General features: G+C 43.6%; 1 protein-coding gene across 2 annotated transcripts in view; it reads right to left on the minus strand.

Moving 5' to 3' along the window:
- Positions 1–4,851: 4,851 nt before the first annotated feature.
- The window catches only part of MITF (melanocyte inducing transcription factor), a 98,315-nt gene continuing 87,293 nt past the window's right edge, over positions 4,852–15,873 (minus strand). For both annotated transcript variants that reach the window (XM_033071544.1, XM_033071543.2), the window contains 5 exons: positions 15,625–15,742; positions 13,076–13,132; positions 12,013–12,088; positions 10,860–11,007; positions 4,852–8,820 (listed from right to left, as the gene is read on the minus strand). In XM_033071544.1, the coding sequence (XP_032927435.1) occupies positions 8,419–8,820; positions 10,860–11,007; positions 12,013–12,088; positions 13,076–13,132; positions 15,625–15,742 (801 nt within the window). In that variant the 3' untranslated portion in view covers positions 4,852–8,418. The remainder of the gene's footprint in view (positions 8,821–10,859; positions 11,008–12,012; positions 12,089–13,075; positions 13,133–15,624; positions 15,743–15,873) is intronic.

The raw sequence follows: 15,873 nt of genomic DNA on the forward strand, positions 1-15,873 counted from the left end.
CAAAAGTAATGCCATCCTTCTCCCTGGAGGTCCAATCAAAGGAATTGCAATCAACAAACAGCCTTTGAATTATTTACAACATTATTTGGTTTTTTGCCTGGTGTTTTTTTCCCACACCAGCTTGTGCTGATGTGCTGGCTTCTGTTTTGCTAAAGTAATAAAAGCTACTGAAATTGAACAATGTTTGAACTAATGATTGCATTGCTGCCCACAGTGTGTGCCTGAATACCTTTTGCATGTGCTTGAGAGACAGAAACTGGAGAAGTGTGGTATAGAGCTGACAATAAATCCCTTTTCCTCTTGAGCCTGGAGAGGAGGTGTTTAAAACTACACAGAAAGCCCTGCTCAGCTTTCTCCAGAGCAATGCATCCCTCCAGTTACAGGACAGGGCTTCACACAGAGGGTGTGAGCTTTATCAAGGAGCTCCAGAGCACATCCTCGTTAGAAATAAACCCAAAATTCCCAGAGCTAAATAAGCCCGGGGCTGAGGATATCAGTGAATTTATCTCCTTTTTCCAGACCATCAAACACAGGCTCATTCAGTGGGTTTCTGACAGCAGCCACTGTGTGGGGAGAGCATCCCTGCTTCTCTCAGGGATCCACCAGCAGCACCAGCTTTGCTAGAACAAACAGGGACAGGCAACAGGAGAGCAGGTGAGAGCCCATGAGTGTCTGAAGGAAGAAGTCAAAGGATGGAGCAGGCTCTGCTCAGTGGTGCCCAGCAACAGGACAAGAGGACAGGCAGAAATTGATGCACAGAAAGTTCCATCTACATTTGAGGAAGAACTTTTTTGTTGTGCACTGGAACAGATTGCCCAGAGAGGCTGTGGGGTGTCCCTCACTGGGGACATTCAGAGCTGTCTGGACACAATCCTGTGCTCTGGGATGATCCTGATGGAGTGGGGAGGTTGGACCAGATGACCCACTGTGGTCTCTTCCAACCTGAAACAGTCTGTGACCCATTCTGGTTTTGGGAGCATGAGAGAGCCCCAGAGAGAGCAGTCTGAGGGGCAAAGGTGCAGGGAGCAATTAATTGTTGTGCTTGGGCCATTTTTCACATGAGATAATCTAGAAATGAATGAAGCACAGGATTATTGCCTGCCCAAGTCAGTGTCCTGCAGCAGTGTCCTCCTCCCATCTACCTCTGTGGAGGAGTGCAATACAAACATCAACCTGAGTTGTTCATTTTAAATATCCAGGGGGAGACTCAGCAGCCCAAAGACTTTTGGCCCTCCATTTCCAAAAAGCCAAGGTACAGCTCAGCAGGGTCAAAGTGAACTAAAAAGAGTCACAAAACCACACACACCCAGGACTGGTGTGTGACTGGTGACAGTGACCTGGCTCAGGGCCACCTACCAGCCATTCCCCATGCTGACTCTGCTTCAGGAGCCAGGGGTTGTGTCTGTGACAACACATCCAAGGAGCTGAAGCACAATTAGGACTGAAAAGTGAACACATGATTATTATTATTTTTTACCCTCCCCTCTGCTGTGGGTGACAGAACACAATCAGCCCCTGACGTGCTTGGTTGCTTGGTAGCAGACAGGCACATTTTTAATTATATATTAAAATATGCTAAAGAACATAAAACGGCTGCGTGACTAATATGTGTGTATCAAGAAAGGCACATGACAGCAGCAAAATTGCTTCAGTGTCTGATAAAAAGTGCCTCTGCCAGGCTTGTCATCAAAAGATCAAGGGAAAGGGGTGGAAAGTATTATTAATAAAACAGTGACTTTTTAAAATACCCCTCATTGTTTGAGGTGCATTTTTTTTTAATGTCTAGCATGAATTTAATTCTTTTCCATTTATTCAGCTTTGATTTAGTTCCTACTTTTTCAAACAGAACTATTATATTAGACCTAAGATCTCTGCTTATTCTCTTATGATGCATTACTCCAAAGAGAAAAGCAGCAAGTCCCAGCTGGGTCCTTGAAATGTAAGTTCTTTATGGATTTGTTTGCACAAAATTACTTTAGTGGTCAGAGAATAAGAAATTATTTTATTATTTACAAGTGCTGAAGTAATTTTTTTGCAGCAACTTGCTCTATAAACTGCTTTTCAGCAGGGAAAAAAGAAGATAAATATAAATAAAGTCCCAACCCAAACCAGCCTATGATTCTGTGGTTCTGGAATGCACAAAGGAGCTTCTAAGCAGCAATCACTCATGTCCAGGGAAGAGTAGCATTCAGTGTACTCAGTGTAAAATGACAATCACACCAAAGGTCTTGCAGACATTAAAAGATTTTGGTTAAATGTGTCTGAAGTGGCTGAAGAAACAGTGTTGAACAGGAGAGCAATGCCTGCTGAGCACAACACAGCACCTGCTCCCCTGCTCTGAGCCTGCCTGGAGCTGATACCTCTGCTGTGAATTACACATCACACTCAGAGAGAACAACCTGTAAATGATGAAATCACTGAATCACAACCCCCTTGGAGCAGGGGGGGTTTGCTGGATTAGGATGGAGTGCAGGAACCCACACCCAGCGGGTCTGTGCTGGAAAGGACACAGCCCCACAAGAGTGTGCTGTTCCCCACTCTTTTAATTCAAGTCTAATTCCTGCTGCTGTCACAGGCACACAGGAGGAAAGGCAGAGGGAGCAGGGAGCTCTGGAGAGGCGCTGCTGAACAGCAAGAGAGCAGGCAAAGTGTTTGAGCAGGACCAGAGCCCTCAGAGCCCTGTGCCCCATCCACCAAACCCTGCTTTGAGGCAGCATCCTCAGCATGTACATCAACAATATATATAAACAATCGATATTTACATGCTTTGCACATAAATATTGCATTTAAATATTTTTATGCCCTGGCCCTTCCTGCTGACCATAGCAGCCTTCTCCTTTCCTTGCACAGCTCTTGCAGAGCACTAACACAACGGGGTCTGTCACAGGAATCATCACTTCCCTCTGTGATGCCAGAGCACAGCTCCTGCTAAGAGCATCAGCCCCAAGAACTGAGCTGGGAAAGGAGCAGTTTCAAGGAAGGGTGAGCCTCAGGTCACAGGCAAAGACAACAGCATTGCTCAGTGCACACACATCTGACTTGTGAGGCAGCATCCTGTCAAGCCTCATTGATTTTAATAACTCAGGAACACTTTTTCAAGCCATTCCCCTGCAATTTTAAACAAGTATATTTCAGAGGAGCTGGAGCAACAGTGTAGGACAACTTTCAGTGCTGGGAGCACCCCAGACTGAGAGCAAAAGGAGCAGCACTGCTGAACCCACCGAGGCAGAGCTGTCACCTGCTGTGCTCCCAGGTCTGCAGGGAGGGAAAGCACAATGAGGTGACACAGGGGCAGTGTCCTGCTGTGCCACCACACCACACAGCCGAGCCCTGCAGCATCCTCCAGCCTGGCCACAGGGATTCCCAGCAAAATTCCACGCCAGGCACAGCTGAACTTACTGTTCAAATCCACTTCCTAACCCTGCACTGAATTTTTCAGCCTAGTCCAATGCAAGTGAAAAGGTTTCTAAGCAGAGCTGCCACCAACTCTTTATTGACACAGAGCTAGTGCCTGCATATAAATATTGTTATGCCCTGGCCCTTCCTGCTGACCAGAGCAGGAAGATACAGTAGTATTGGAAGGATTGAAGATACAGCAAATATCCCCATGATGGTGTTCCTGCTCCTCCTGGGTTCCCCAACCCATCCAAAACCCATCCATGGGTGCTGCCACCCACAGCAAGAAATTCACTCCAAGCTGGCCATAAAAAAAACAGACCACCAAAAGCAAAGTCAAAATACATCTAAGAACTCAAAATAGCAATTATATCCTAGGCTGCTAATAAAGAGATTTTTCAAATGCAGTACTACTACATCCTATGCTTAATTTCTAAAGAAATTACATTACAAAACCTGCTGGAAACATGAGTTTTTACTCAAGTATCTTCTACAATGAGGGAGTAGGGTTGTTCAGCTGCAGTCCTAGTAGAGCCAGACATTTTTTGTTGGGTTGGTTTTTAAATTGAGCTAGTAATTTTAAATCCCACTGAATTAGGTATTTTCTACTCTAACAGGTATAAAACTTTCAAGACACTGGTCAAATTAAATACTTCTGTTTATACTCAGGGGTCAAGCCCCCAGAGACAACACTCAATAATCCCCAATGCTGCTGCAGCAAGGTCCACATTGAGGTTCACCCAATGCTGTGAGCACAGAAAGTAAAAGGTGTTTGAATAAAAAGACCAGAAGGGATGAAAGCAACAGAGACAGGGAGAAATAATGAAGATGGGAAGACACAACAAGACTGCAGCTGGTTCCTCAGCAGCAGAAGCCAGGAGCAGCTGTTTGCATGCTGGCTGAGAGGTTTGGGAGGAGTGAGCAGAGGGGACAGGGATGCTGCCATGCACAGGTGTGCTGGAGGAGGGGGTGAGGTGCTCCTGTGCAGGACTGCTGGGGACAAGTGACCTTGCAGGAGTGACAGCAGGGCAAAGGGGGAGCCCACGACCTCACAGGGCACCTGATGAGCTGCAAGGGGCAGGAAAGGTGGGAGGCAAATGTCAAGAGCCCATGGGAGGGGAGAAAGGCAATGATGTTTTTCCACATTTTATTCCTTACTTTTATTCATTTTCCTGTTTTATTCCTTATCTCTGGAGCATAAGCTCTGGGTCCTTCCACTTTGGCATGTGTTTGCAAAGCCCAGGTGGGGTCTGAAGCTTCATTCCCCTGTGTGACTGCCACACAAACACAACTGGACAGCTCTGGTGGAACCAAGGATGCCAACCAACACCAGCTCAGGGACAGGGACACGGACACATCCATGGCCAAGTCACAGACACAGAAGCACTGCAGGGACTTCAAATACACAGGAAAACAAGATCCACTCACATGGAAAACGAGTGACTTACACAGATGTATGTGAAAAACCAAATGCTTTAATCCATCTATCAAGAACAACAGTTCAAATTATTTCATTGGATACATTAATATTGATCCATAATTTACAGTGCTATGGACCATACACAAATTATTGCTGCAGTCAACAGCAGATGAATATCAACATTACAGTACCAAGCATCATAGCAAGAGGCAGTAATTAATGTCACTTTTTCAAGAAATATAGGTATTTATACTATTATCAACATCAGCTTCCCCCCCCAGTGCATTTTATGTCAAACAACATAAATGTAAGTGCATTATTTTGTGCTTTGTGCTTTCCTTATGTACCTTCTTTTTGCTTTTACAGGTTGTAAGAGTTAAATATTGCTTTATAGGCCAAAAGCAGTAAGGAAGAACTTCATGGTACTCTGCACGCCCCTGCCTGTTGCATGGCTTTGGCAAAGCGAGAATTGGTCGGTTCCCCATCCCCCTGCTCAGGGAAGCCACTGCTGCCCAGCGTCACACACGTCACCAGACTGGGCAACAACCTGTGTCCATCTCACTCTACCAGTCCATGCCAACCCCTGCCTGTGGCTGCTGCCTCTGTCCTCTGCCACCAACCCCTAAATGTCACAGCCATGCTCTCCACCATGCTCAAGCTGGCAAAGGCACCCCCAGCACCCACTGGGGGTCTGTGTCCCCTAGAGGTGTCCCCAGGGCAGTGCCACCATTCCAAGGGTGGCAGGCTCAGAGGAGGGCTGTAACCTAAGGAAACACGGGGGGAAGAGTGAGCAGGGCATGGCCAAGTTATGTGTTACCCCAGAAAACACAAAGTATAGGAGCACACAACACAGCTGCTGCGGCCACAGAGACTTCTGCCGAGGAATCCAGCTCTTGATGGAATGGTTGGCCTTGAATCCTAACTCACCTCCACAGCATGTAGCCAAAAATCAGAAGTCATGGTTGTCAGTGAGTACCAGTGGTTTCACATAAGCTTGAAAAATATTCATATACCACAGTCTAGACTTGAATTTCTGAATGCCCAGGGCAGGCACCAAACCAAAAGCCTCATTCAATACATTCAGTGGTTCTCAGTTACTACACTCCAGCATGCACACCCTGATTTGTTGTGCCAACACTGTAGAGCTGTCCCATCTTCTGGGGAAGGGCAACACAACCCTGTGTTATAACTACAAGCATTTCCTACAGCCCTGATTTTCCTACCTGTCACCCCAGCCGAACAGCAGCACCAGAAGTCTGTACCCCCACAGCTGCCTTGGAGCTATGGCACAGCTGCCTTGCAGGACTGGGGGCATTTCCTGCCCCAGGACCATGGTGAGCACAGCACATCCTGCAGCCTCCTGGGTCCTGCCTGGGCCAGAGCTTCTCTACCCTAGGAAATATTCCCAAAAGCTGTCTGGGGTGAGGGGGAGAGGCATCATTACAACCCAACTCCAGCTCCTCCTTCAAAAACTATAAAAGAAAGAAAAAGAAGCCACAACCCTGTGGTTGCATCAATGCTAACACGTTGCTGGCGGCTCAAGCGGGAAGGGAGGGCTGGACACAGCCACGGGAAGAGTGACAGGAACACAGAGCCCGAGTTCCACAGCCCCACTGAGCCCCCCTGTGCTGGGAGCCAGGGGCCAGGCAGGGGACACAGGAGCCCTCCCCTGGGGAAATGTCTGGGACAGGGCTCAGTTGTGGGAACTCCCATCACAATCCCCGGCCACCCCGTCCTACCCAGTTCACATTTGGTTTCTGAACACTGCCTGCTGAGCCCAAGGTTTCCTTGGAAAGCTGGCCAAACTGGCACTCAAGTTACTCACCGTTGCACTCATCCTATGTAATTTCCAGTGTAGCACAAAGGAGAAAGGGAAGCTCTGGTTTTCTATCCGTAGGCACCATGCTACACCTCAACGCCCTATACACCACCACCCTAAAGCTCTGTCTATGCCACACTTCAGTCAGTGCTAGTCGAGGAAGACTACAACTAGAGTTTAAGGCACTTCATTCTGAACGAGCTATGCCTGCCAGTCAGCTGTAGGCTGCTGTGGAGAATTCCATTCCCTCCGTCTAGCTCGGAACACCACCTGTCACCTCCGTGGAACACCTAGGCTGGATATAATACAAGGAAAACTACCGTTATTGCATAGGACTACACTTGAGTAGATAATGCACCGAACTACTTTTACAACATGGTTGCATGTTAAAAATTAATAACATTGTTATCAAGTAACAGTTATTTGCAGATACAGTAATTTACTCTTTTTTTTTTTGTTGTTTTTTTTTTTCTCTTATGTCAGCCCCAGTGCTGAAATAGAACACGAATTGCTCTAACGGGTATATTAACTACATAGTTATGTTTCCAAGCATATTACTACTTTTTTTCTGTATCACTAAAAATAAATATGTAAGTTCAGTTTCTCTACAGAGTTGTTTTATTACCTAATCTAAATTTTTACTCTACCTTAAATGCGTTTAAAAACATTTTCAAAGTGAGACTGTAATATACAAAATATTCTCAAAATCTCTCTTAAAACACAGAACCCTGCATAAAAGCTTCCTTTCAAGTGTTTACAAAGAACGCAGAAAACTTCCAATGAGTTTTAAAAATGTCAAAAAATCGCTGCAATATTAAGAGGCAAAAATCTTACAAATGAAATACAAATAAATTTAAAACAAAAAGTTGAGGATAACTAAGGAATCCATGCAAATCAAAAGAAACTGTACAATGCAATTTAAAAAAAAATAAAGCCAATTAGATATGTACAACATAATGTGCCCAGCTGATAATATGCATAATTTTTTTTTTGTCCAAAGGGTGTATATCCCAACTTACAGTGCTCCTGCTTGGTTTGCCATTGACAAACCCATCGATGTGTGTCACAAAACAAAATAAAAATTTAATAGGAAAAACTTGAACCGTGATCAAAAGGAAAACCCAAATCAGCTCAGAGTAAAATTAAACAACACTCTGAGACACTCACATCTCCCTGCAGTTTCAAACAGCATTTTATATCACAATCAACACAATCAGGATGTCTTAACACTTGGTTTCAGTTTTTTTTCTGAGTGAAGTCGGGTGGGTACTTTCCCTAAACACTTGTCATGTAAGACCAACATTTGAAGGACACTGTATCTTTAAGGCAGCACTATTCAATTAATACAATTACAAATTGGACTTTTTGTTGTTGTTGTTTCTTTACATTCTTAAACTTTACATTTTGTTTCCAAGTAAATAGGTTGCATTTACAATCCTACAGTTGCCCCCTCCCCCCCTGTAGAAACAGACTCTTCATCTGTAATTCTATTGCTTTGAGTAGATTTGACCAGTTCAAAGTTCTTGGCGAATCCAGTTCACAGATTCTGTACATATGCTGTACAATATATTGGAGGCATTGGTAGTTTTAAAATAGAATATACAAGTTTCTTCACAAAAATGCTAAAAAAAATCCTATATATATAATATATACACACACGCACACACACTGATGAAGCACAATGGGAGAAAAAAAAAAAAATCAAAAAAATTCTACAAAAGGTAAATTATTTCATCTACTGATCAAGAACCAAAGCAGTTTATGAAAGGTGTGCCAACAGGTGCTAACAGGCATGGTCAGTGTCCTCCATGCTCACGCTGCTCCGCCTGCTACTCGTCTTTGAGGCGCCAGGAGACACGGAGGAGAGCAGGGGGTCAGTCACTCCCACGGGGGACAGGGTATCGTCCATCAGGATATCTTCCAGTTTGGATCCCATTTTGGCAGGAACCCCGTAGGTGCCGGCTGGCTCAGTCACATTGCCCAGGTTGTCGCTGAAGCTGATGGTGCCGTCGGTGAGGTCCAGGGTGGTGGTGCAGGACAGGTCTGTGTGGTGTGGCATCATGTCTTGGCTGCAGTTGTCCAGCACAGGCTCCTGTTTGATGACCCTGTTGACCATGTCAGGGGAGCAAAGGCCTGTAGATGGGACAAGGGACAGTCCGTGTGCCCGGGCTTGCATCTCGAGTTCCTGGGAAGGACAAAAAGGGGTAAATTAAACCAAAATCTGGAATTAAAATCTGCTCGTCTTGTAGCTTCCAGTTTCCTCCTCCTGTGCACATTTCCTCTCTTTCCCATAGTGACAAGTGCTTGTACCTTGCACACTCCAGCCCTGCAGATTTTCACCTGAACAGCAGAGTCTTGAAGAGGTGGGTGAACACCACCCCACACATGCCCTTCACACTCCTCCTCAGCACCTACACCAGAGCCAAAACCCAGTACCCTGCAGCACAGACATGTTCCCCTCAGGCTTCTTCTCAAACCAGTGCCAGGATAGGCAGGTTTGGCATCAGGTAGGGTGAGGAAAGCATTTAAAAATAGGGAAAAAAAAAAAAAAAAGTAGCAGCAGAAGCATGTGTTTAGCAATTTTTAAAAAGTCGTATGTGAAGGCACAGCATGTCTATGTGATCCTTATCAATCCCTGCTGAGACTCTGGAGGGGACATTTCTCACTCTGCAAGTCTGGCAGAGCTGCAAGAGGTCAATCAAAACTGAGCAACAACACTATTCCTGTGCAGAAAAATCACAAGGAAGTCACAGGAAGGTTTCAGACTTCACACAGAGCCAGGATTCTTCAAATTTCCACAGAAAATTTAGATTCCCACCTTCACATTTAATCATACAGAAATGCTCTCTCACAAATACATCAGTAGAAGAGATGTTTTGTTTCTACTTCTATATTATATTAGGCAATCACAATCTCTGTTGAGATTGTGCAGTTTCTGGATATTCCTGTCACTGAGGCTGATTATTGCTCTTTTCCATCATTTCCAGGCTAAAACAAGCTTGTAATGGCACACTGCAAGATGAGAGGGAAAGGTGGAATGAGCAAGCACTTCTTCCATCAGTTAACGTGCCAGAATCAGGAGTTCCTTATTCCATGCTTAATCAGAATCAACACAAAAAGGGAAAATACACTCTTGAGGTTATTTGCTGCCAGATGTATTGCCTGTTATTCAAGGGTCTGGGTTTTATGGTATTTTGATTGAAGGAGCCAGAGCAGATGGGTAACACTAAGCAAGATGAAAGATGTTTGAAAAGTGATCTCATTTAGCTTTGAAACACCACAGCTTGATGCCGCTCTGCAAAAGGCTTGTGTGTTTTTATCATCTCATTCTAGCACAGATTGCTCAACCAAGTACAAAACTGCGCTGGGGCTCAGCTTGGCCTGTTCTATTTTAAAGCTGTTTATTTCCACACTTGACTCTCAGGTATTTGCAGCTTCATTATCTCCCTGGTGGATTAGCTAGGCTGTTGAGGGGTCTCCTGGCAGGGCACAGCTGCATGCAGAGCTCAGCTGTTTGTGCTGCAGGGGAGCAGCAACACGAGGATATCTGTGATATCTCTGTGTTAGGTGTTCTTACACCCAATTCTTTAATTACCCTGCTATGGACAAGGGTGGCTATCCAGAAAAAAAACATGTTGGCTTCAAGGTTAAGGTTTCCTATCCAGCTTGAGGTGAAGACAAAGGAATTAGAGAAATGGAGTTTTCACCCTTAAATTTGTGTAGCTCAGAACACTGGGAACCTGGGTGAATCTAACAAGGCAACAACCCACAGAGAAGACATATTCATGCCACCTACTGCTTTTCAGTGCTGAGGAGAACTGTTGTACAGTCCTACAGACTTCGAGCAGCAGGGAAGACTCCCAAACAGCTGAACTTGATTTCATGACTATCAACAACTACATGACACATGAAGTCCCAATGCCTTAGGCCTGGCAAACAGAAGAATGTATTACCATATAAATCTTTCTGATGGTTTGGAACTAGTGCTGGCCATGGTAGAACAAAACCAGACCTCTCAGAAGTGCTTTTACTAGAGTGTTAGGATTCTTTTTTTTTTTTAACTAAGATATCTTTGGCTTTTTCTGGAAAAATCTCTGCAGGCATCTCAGCACTGCCCACTGTTTTTAAACACTGGCTCCTTCTAACCCGCACCCCACAAGTCACAACTATTTGCAATCACACACTGCAACACCGAGAGTTTTGGCAGCTCATTTCTCAGCAAACCTGTATTCTGAGCAGCAGGTGCCTGTTGGCATGTTCCAGCTTCTTCTGCCTGTTCTCCAGCTCCTTGGTGCGCTGCTGCTCCCTCTGCAGCTTGCGGATGTAATCCACCGACGCCTTCAGGATCGTCCCCTTGTTCCAGCGCATGTCACTTCACAGCAACACAAAGGGACAAGGTAAGGCTCTGATCACAGCTGTTCCCTTCATACCTGTACCTGTGACTGCACCTATCCACACATAACACCCAGCTGCTATTTATTCCAAGTTTGTGAATACAGAAGGTGTTTGCAGCGCACTAGAGGGGGCTGGAGCACAGCCCTTGGGAAGCAGAGAGAGAGAGGTTGCTGCATCACCATCTCCTCACATCATCTTACTTTCTCCAAAAAACCTCTTACTGCAGAATGTCAGTGCAAAGATGCACCTGTCCTGCATGTTGGTACTAAGGTACAGAGCAGATGTGCCTCAAAATACTGGAACATCTCCCCAAAATCATCACGGGACATTGATTCAGATTTAAGTGGACTTTCAAACTCCAGAGCAATGAAGGTTCCTTGCTACTGAATCAGCATTGGGAAAGTGTAAATACAAGCTAGAAGCAGTAAAATCATTGTAGAATTCTTGTAAAGAATATCTGGGAAATTACAACAAACACTGATAAATTATCACTGAGCAAGCACAGAGTTACACTCCTTTTTTTCCTTCATTTTTTCTCTTGGAGACAAGGGGAATGTGATGGCTTCCCAGATAAATGCCCTTCCATTTTCACTGAAACAGGGGCCAGTCCTGTCTTGCCAAGCTGTAACATCTAATTAATTAAAATAATCACTTAGCAAGACATGCAACCATCTAAGCAGCCAGACCAGCATAAGGCTTCCTATCCTCTGCCTCTAGTAAGGCAGTCAGTTACTCCCAACACCAAGCCCAGTTTGAGACAAAAATCATCAAATTAACACAAACACAATCAGGTTCCAATGGGGAAAAATGAACTCTCAAAAAAATCTTCCAAAAATATAATGGAACCTTTCAGGTATTTCTGCCATCAGAGTGCTAAGAGCAGGTAGAAAACAGGAATTTTGGGGGGTGTTTAACTTCTTGTTCTCCCCTGGGATTATTTTCCCTCCTCCCTCCCACATCTCCCTGGGCATGTTGTACTTACGGGTCATTTGACTTGGGTATCAAGGTGCCCAGTTCTTTTATACGATCATTAATATTAAATCTTCTTCTTCGTTCAACTTCAGGAAAAACAGCACGAGTGTTACAAGTAATATTCCCACTTAATTACAACTTTTCAAGTGTTTTATCAAAGGTTTCTTTAAGCACCACTGAAATGTTTGCCTGAAGCTTAAAATTCAGTCATGATTTATTTTTTTCTCCTACACATGGACACACTAAGACAGAAGTTCTGTCTGTACTGTAAATTTTGGGACTGCTGAAGTTGCAGAATCTGAGACTAAAAATCAGAATGACTGAGACACAAACATTTTTCTAGGGGTAAGCATCACAGACAAATTAAGAGACAAATATTTAGATGTTCAAGAAAATTCCCAAGACAGAAAAAGGGACAAAAGGCACAGTCTCTTCTTTAAAGCAGTCCTTCATGTGCAACACTTTGAGCATCCAAAAGTCCAACTTAAATATCAATTTTCCTGCATCACCTTTTCATGCTATGGAAAAGGCTTCTGAGTGGTTCGTGGCATGAAACAGTTCCTTTTTTCTACTACTAAAAAGTTAAGTTATGGATCCTTTAAATTATAAGATACTCAATATTTTAAAATGCCTTTTTTTTTCAATTTGGAAAGATGAGTTCCTTTCAAAAATAAAATTTATGAAATTGCCATTCTGAGGACCCACACAGCTGTTTAAGGACACAAACTGACCACATATCTAATATTTTAAAAAATTAAAATTAAAAAAGCAAAATTGTGCAAGGTGGATTTGTTAAAAGCAATGCACATGTTGAATCCAGCAATTCCATTGATAAAAACCACTCATTCACTTGGTTTATTGAAAATAAATAAAAATAGATTTAAAATTCAATAGTAAATTCAAGGACACATTTTACAAAAATTTGAGATATTTGATTTATGGGCATAACACAATGATCTAGTGCTTTATATTACATGCAGTACCTCATCCAGATTTAAACCAGCAGTATTTGAACACTCAATGCCCAAAATGATTCCAAGAATTGGTGCAAAATGTGAGGAACCAAAACTTACTCAAGTTGTGATTGTCTTTCTTTTGCCTCTCCTTAGCCAACGCTCTCGCTTCGGACTCTGTAGGAAAAATACATGCTGTGCATGTGAATGAGGTAATTAGAATTAAAATCATTCAATCCCAACCTTTCAGGCTGTGAAATATCTGCACAGGAAGCCTGATGGCTGTTATCACACCAACCATTACCCCCATCCCAAGGAGCAAGAAGAGGTTGTGGATGCCAAAACACAAGGCTGGGACTGAGCTTCACCTCTGCACCTGTGCAGCTTCTCTTCCCACACTCCCCAGAGTGACTCCCATGATGGGAATGTTTCCCACGGAGGCCCTGACTCAGCAAGGTATTTGAGGACACCCAAGTGCTGAAATCCAGCACATCTTCTGCGTCTGCACACGTCTCCCAGGGGAGCTGAACCAGAGGAACAGCATGCTTATGGCATTGCTGCCAGCTCAGGATGTGACACAGGCAGGACTCAGAGGCTCTGCTCACCCAAATTAAGGCTACATCCCTCTGTGGCACGTGCACACACATCACCACAACACTCAAAGGACAACTTAAGTGACCTGTTAAAAATTCTGTATTTTCCAGCTACATGAACTGTTCCTATTATATGAAAAAAAAAAAAAAAAAAAAGGTGAAAAATTTCACCTTTCTTAGCAATGAACAATGGTTCTTGCTTTGGGAAAAGCAAAAAGGAAAGTAATGGCAGCCATGCTGTACAACGAGAACAGAACTTGCCTCCTCAACTCTGAACTGCCCTTCACCTTGCTCCACACACTTATCTATTTTTTATTATTCTCTTGTTATTGTTATTACATTTTAGAATTATAATATCATTATTAATTTCAGCATGCAATAGTTCGGGCAACAGCACAACTAAATTTCTTCTTTTCAGTTCTCAATTGGTCCTAAGCTTCTCCAGCAATTTTGAGTATTTTATCTTTGCTCTACCCTTTTTCATTTTTTTAAAAGGTGAGGTCATTAATCCTTGCCCCATTGCATTCAAATCCCCAAGCCAGCAAGCACTCTGCAGTGGCACAGTAAGTCAGTGAGGAGCAATGAGTGCATTATCTTCTATCACAAGTTTTGAAAACAATCCCTTACTGTAGCCAGAAAGTTTCTTTCCTGTAGACTCACCTAAATAAATTCTGTCTACAGGCAAGTGTACCATATAGACATTAAACTTATTTCAGTTCTGTTTTGATGAATTTAGGACTTCCAGAAGACCACTTCACTCAGAATTTCCCCTCTCCTTCTGCCTTCTTGGCCTGAAGTCTCACCCAACCACCTGCAGCAAATCCAGCATTCTGCAAATTTAAGTTGGGCTGAGTTTGCAGCCTACAGCTCCTGAAACTTTCAATACTTGGGGCAACAAAACTGCCTGCAATGCAGGACTTTGAGCAGCTCTCCTCTCTTCTCACCTTCCTATTACACAGTTCCATCTCTGTACAAGCTTTGCCTTTATCTAGCAGCCACAAATCATTGTGTGCTCTCTGTGTCTTTTTTCAGTGCCGAGTTCAGATTCTGTGCTGCCCTATAAATGCAAATATCTGCTGGCTCAGAGAGGTGGCATTTCCTCCTGGCCTATTGAAACTGCTCTGCTTCAACGAATTCCTGCCCAGAACCTGCTTTGCAACTGAGTCAGCCTGTGAGTTTTCACAACAGAAACCGAGAAAGATGACAGGCAAGAAAGAAAGCAGGCCCCTACCCTACTGCATGGTCAGTGACTCTGGGCTTAAGAACAGGCATTTCTGGGCATTAATATGATTTTGCCATCAGTTTTAGAGTTGATCTCAATTTGGTCAGCCTAGACACAACCATACATTTTATATGTTCCCTGTGTGTGGTTATACCCTTCCAAATGAGCAGAAATAAAGCAAGCCTGAGAATATGAAACTTATTATTTTGCTTCAATCTTACTCCTGTACACATGTGCTTGAGAAAAAGAGGTTTTTAGTGTCCCACTCTCCTGCCCCTGCCTCCCACAGCTTGCTCAGAGCATTGCTGCAGGAACTGGCATTAAAAAAATTTAGGGAACACTTCATTTCCATCTTAATTTAGTGATGCATATTCATTGAATCACAGAATGGCTTGGGTAGGAAGGGACCTTAAAGATCATCAAATTCCAATCCCCCAAGTGCCTAATTTTACATTTTCAAGGATCTACATGTCCAGCCTTCACATTATAACAGGTTATTTGTTCATTACTGCCCTCCCCTACTGAAGTTAAGCCCCAATGTGCATCATTCCTTGACATGAATCCCACAGACTCCAGATGAGTTGTTAGAGTTTGGTGTTGATAGATCAAATAAGCTCTAACTAGAAAACAGCTCTGGAAAAGATGCATGGAAGTTTCCTGGAACACAACAGAGTGCAGGTGTGACTGTAACAATTAAGGACTTTATATGAACTTGTGACAGTGAACACATGAACACAGGCTGAAAGAAACTGCTCACCCATACATTCTTTCTCATAACAGAAATTATGTCCAGTATCCCTTGAATTCAAAACAATGATATCATTACTCCAAGGTGGTATTTTAGATGTATTTACCTGTGAGCTCCCTTTTTATATTAGGAAGATTAGCTGGACATGAGTTGCTGATGTTGAGTCCTGGAGGAGGCATGCTTTGGTTGCCATAAAGGTCAATCAAATTGCCAGACACAGGCAACTGGAAAAGACAAACAAGGAAAAGGATCATTTGGTTTGCCTTTATGAATGCCTTTGTACAGAAGAACAGAGTCAGGATGTGCTAAGTAATCTGTGCTCTTTTCCATGTGCAAACAGAGCCTGCAAGAAGGT

This window comes from Catharus ustulatus, chromosome 13 (assembly GCF_009819885.2).
Source record: "Catharus ustulatus isolate bCatUst1 chromosome 13, bCatUst1.pri.v2, whole genome shotgun sequence".
NCBI lineage: Eukaryota > Metazoa > Chordata > Aves > Passeriformes > Turdidae > Catharus > Catharus ustulatus.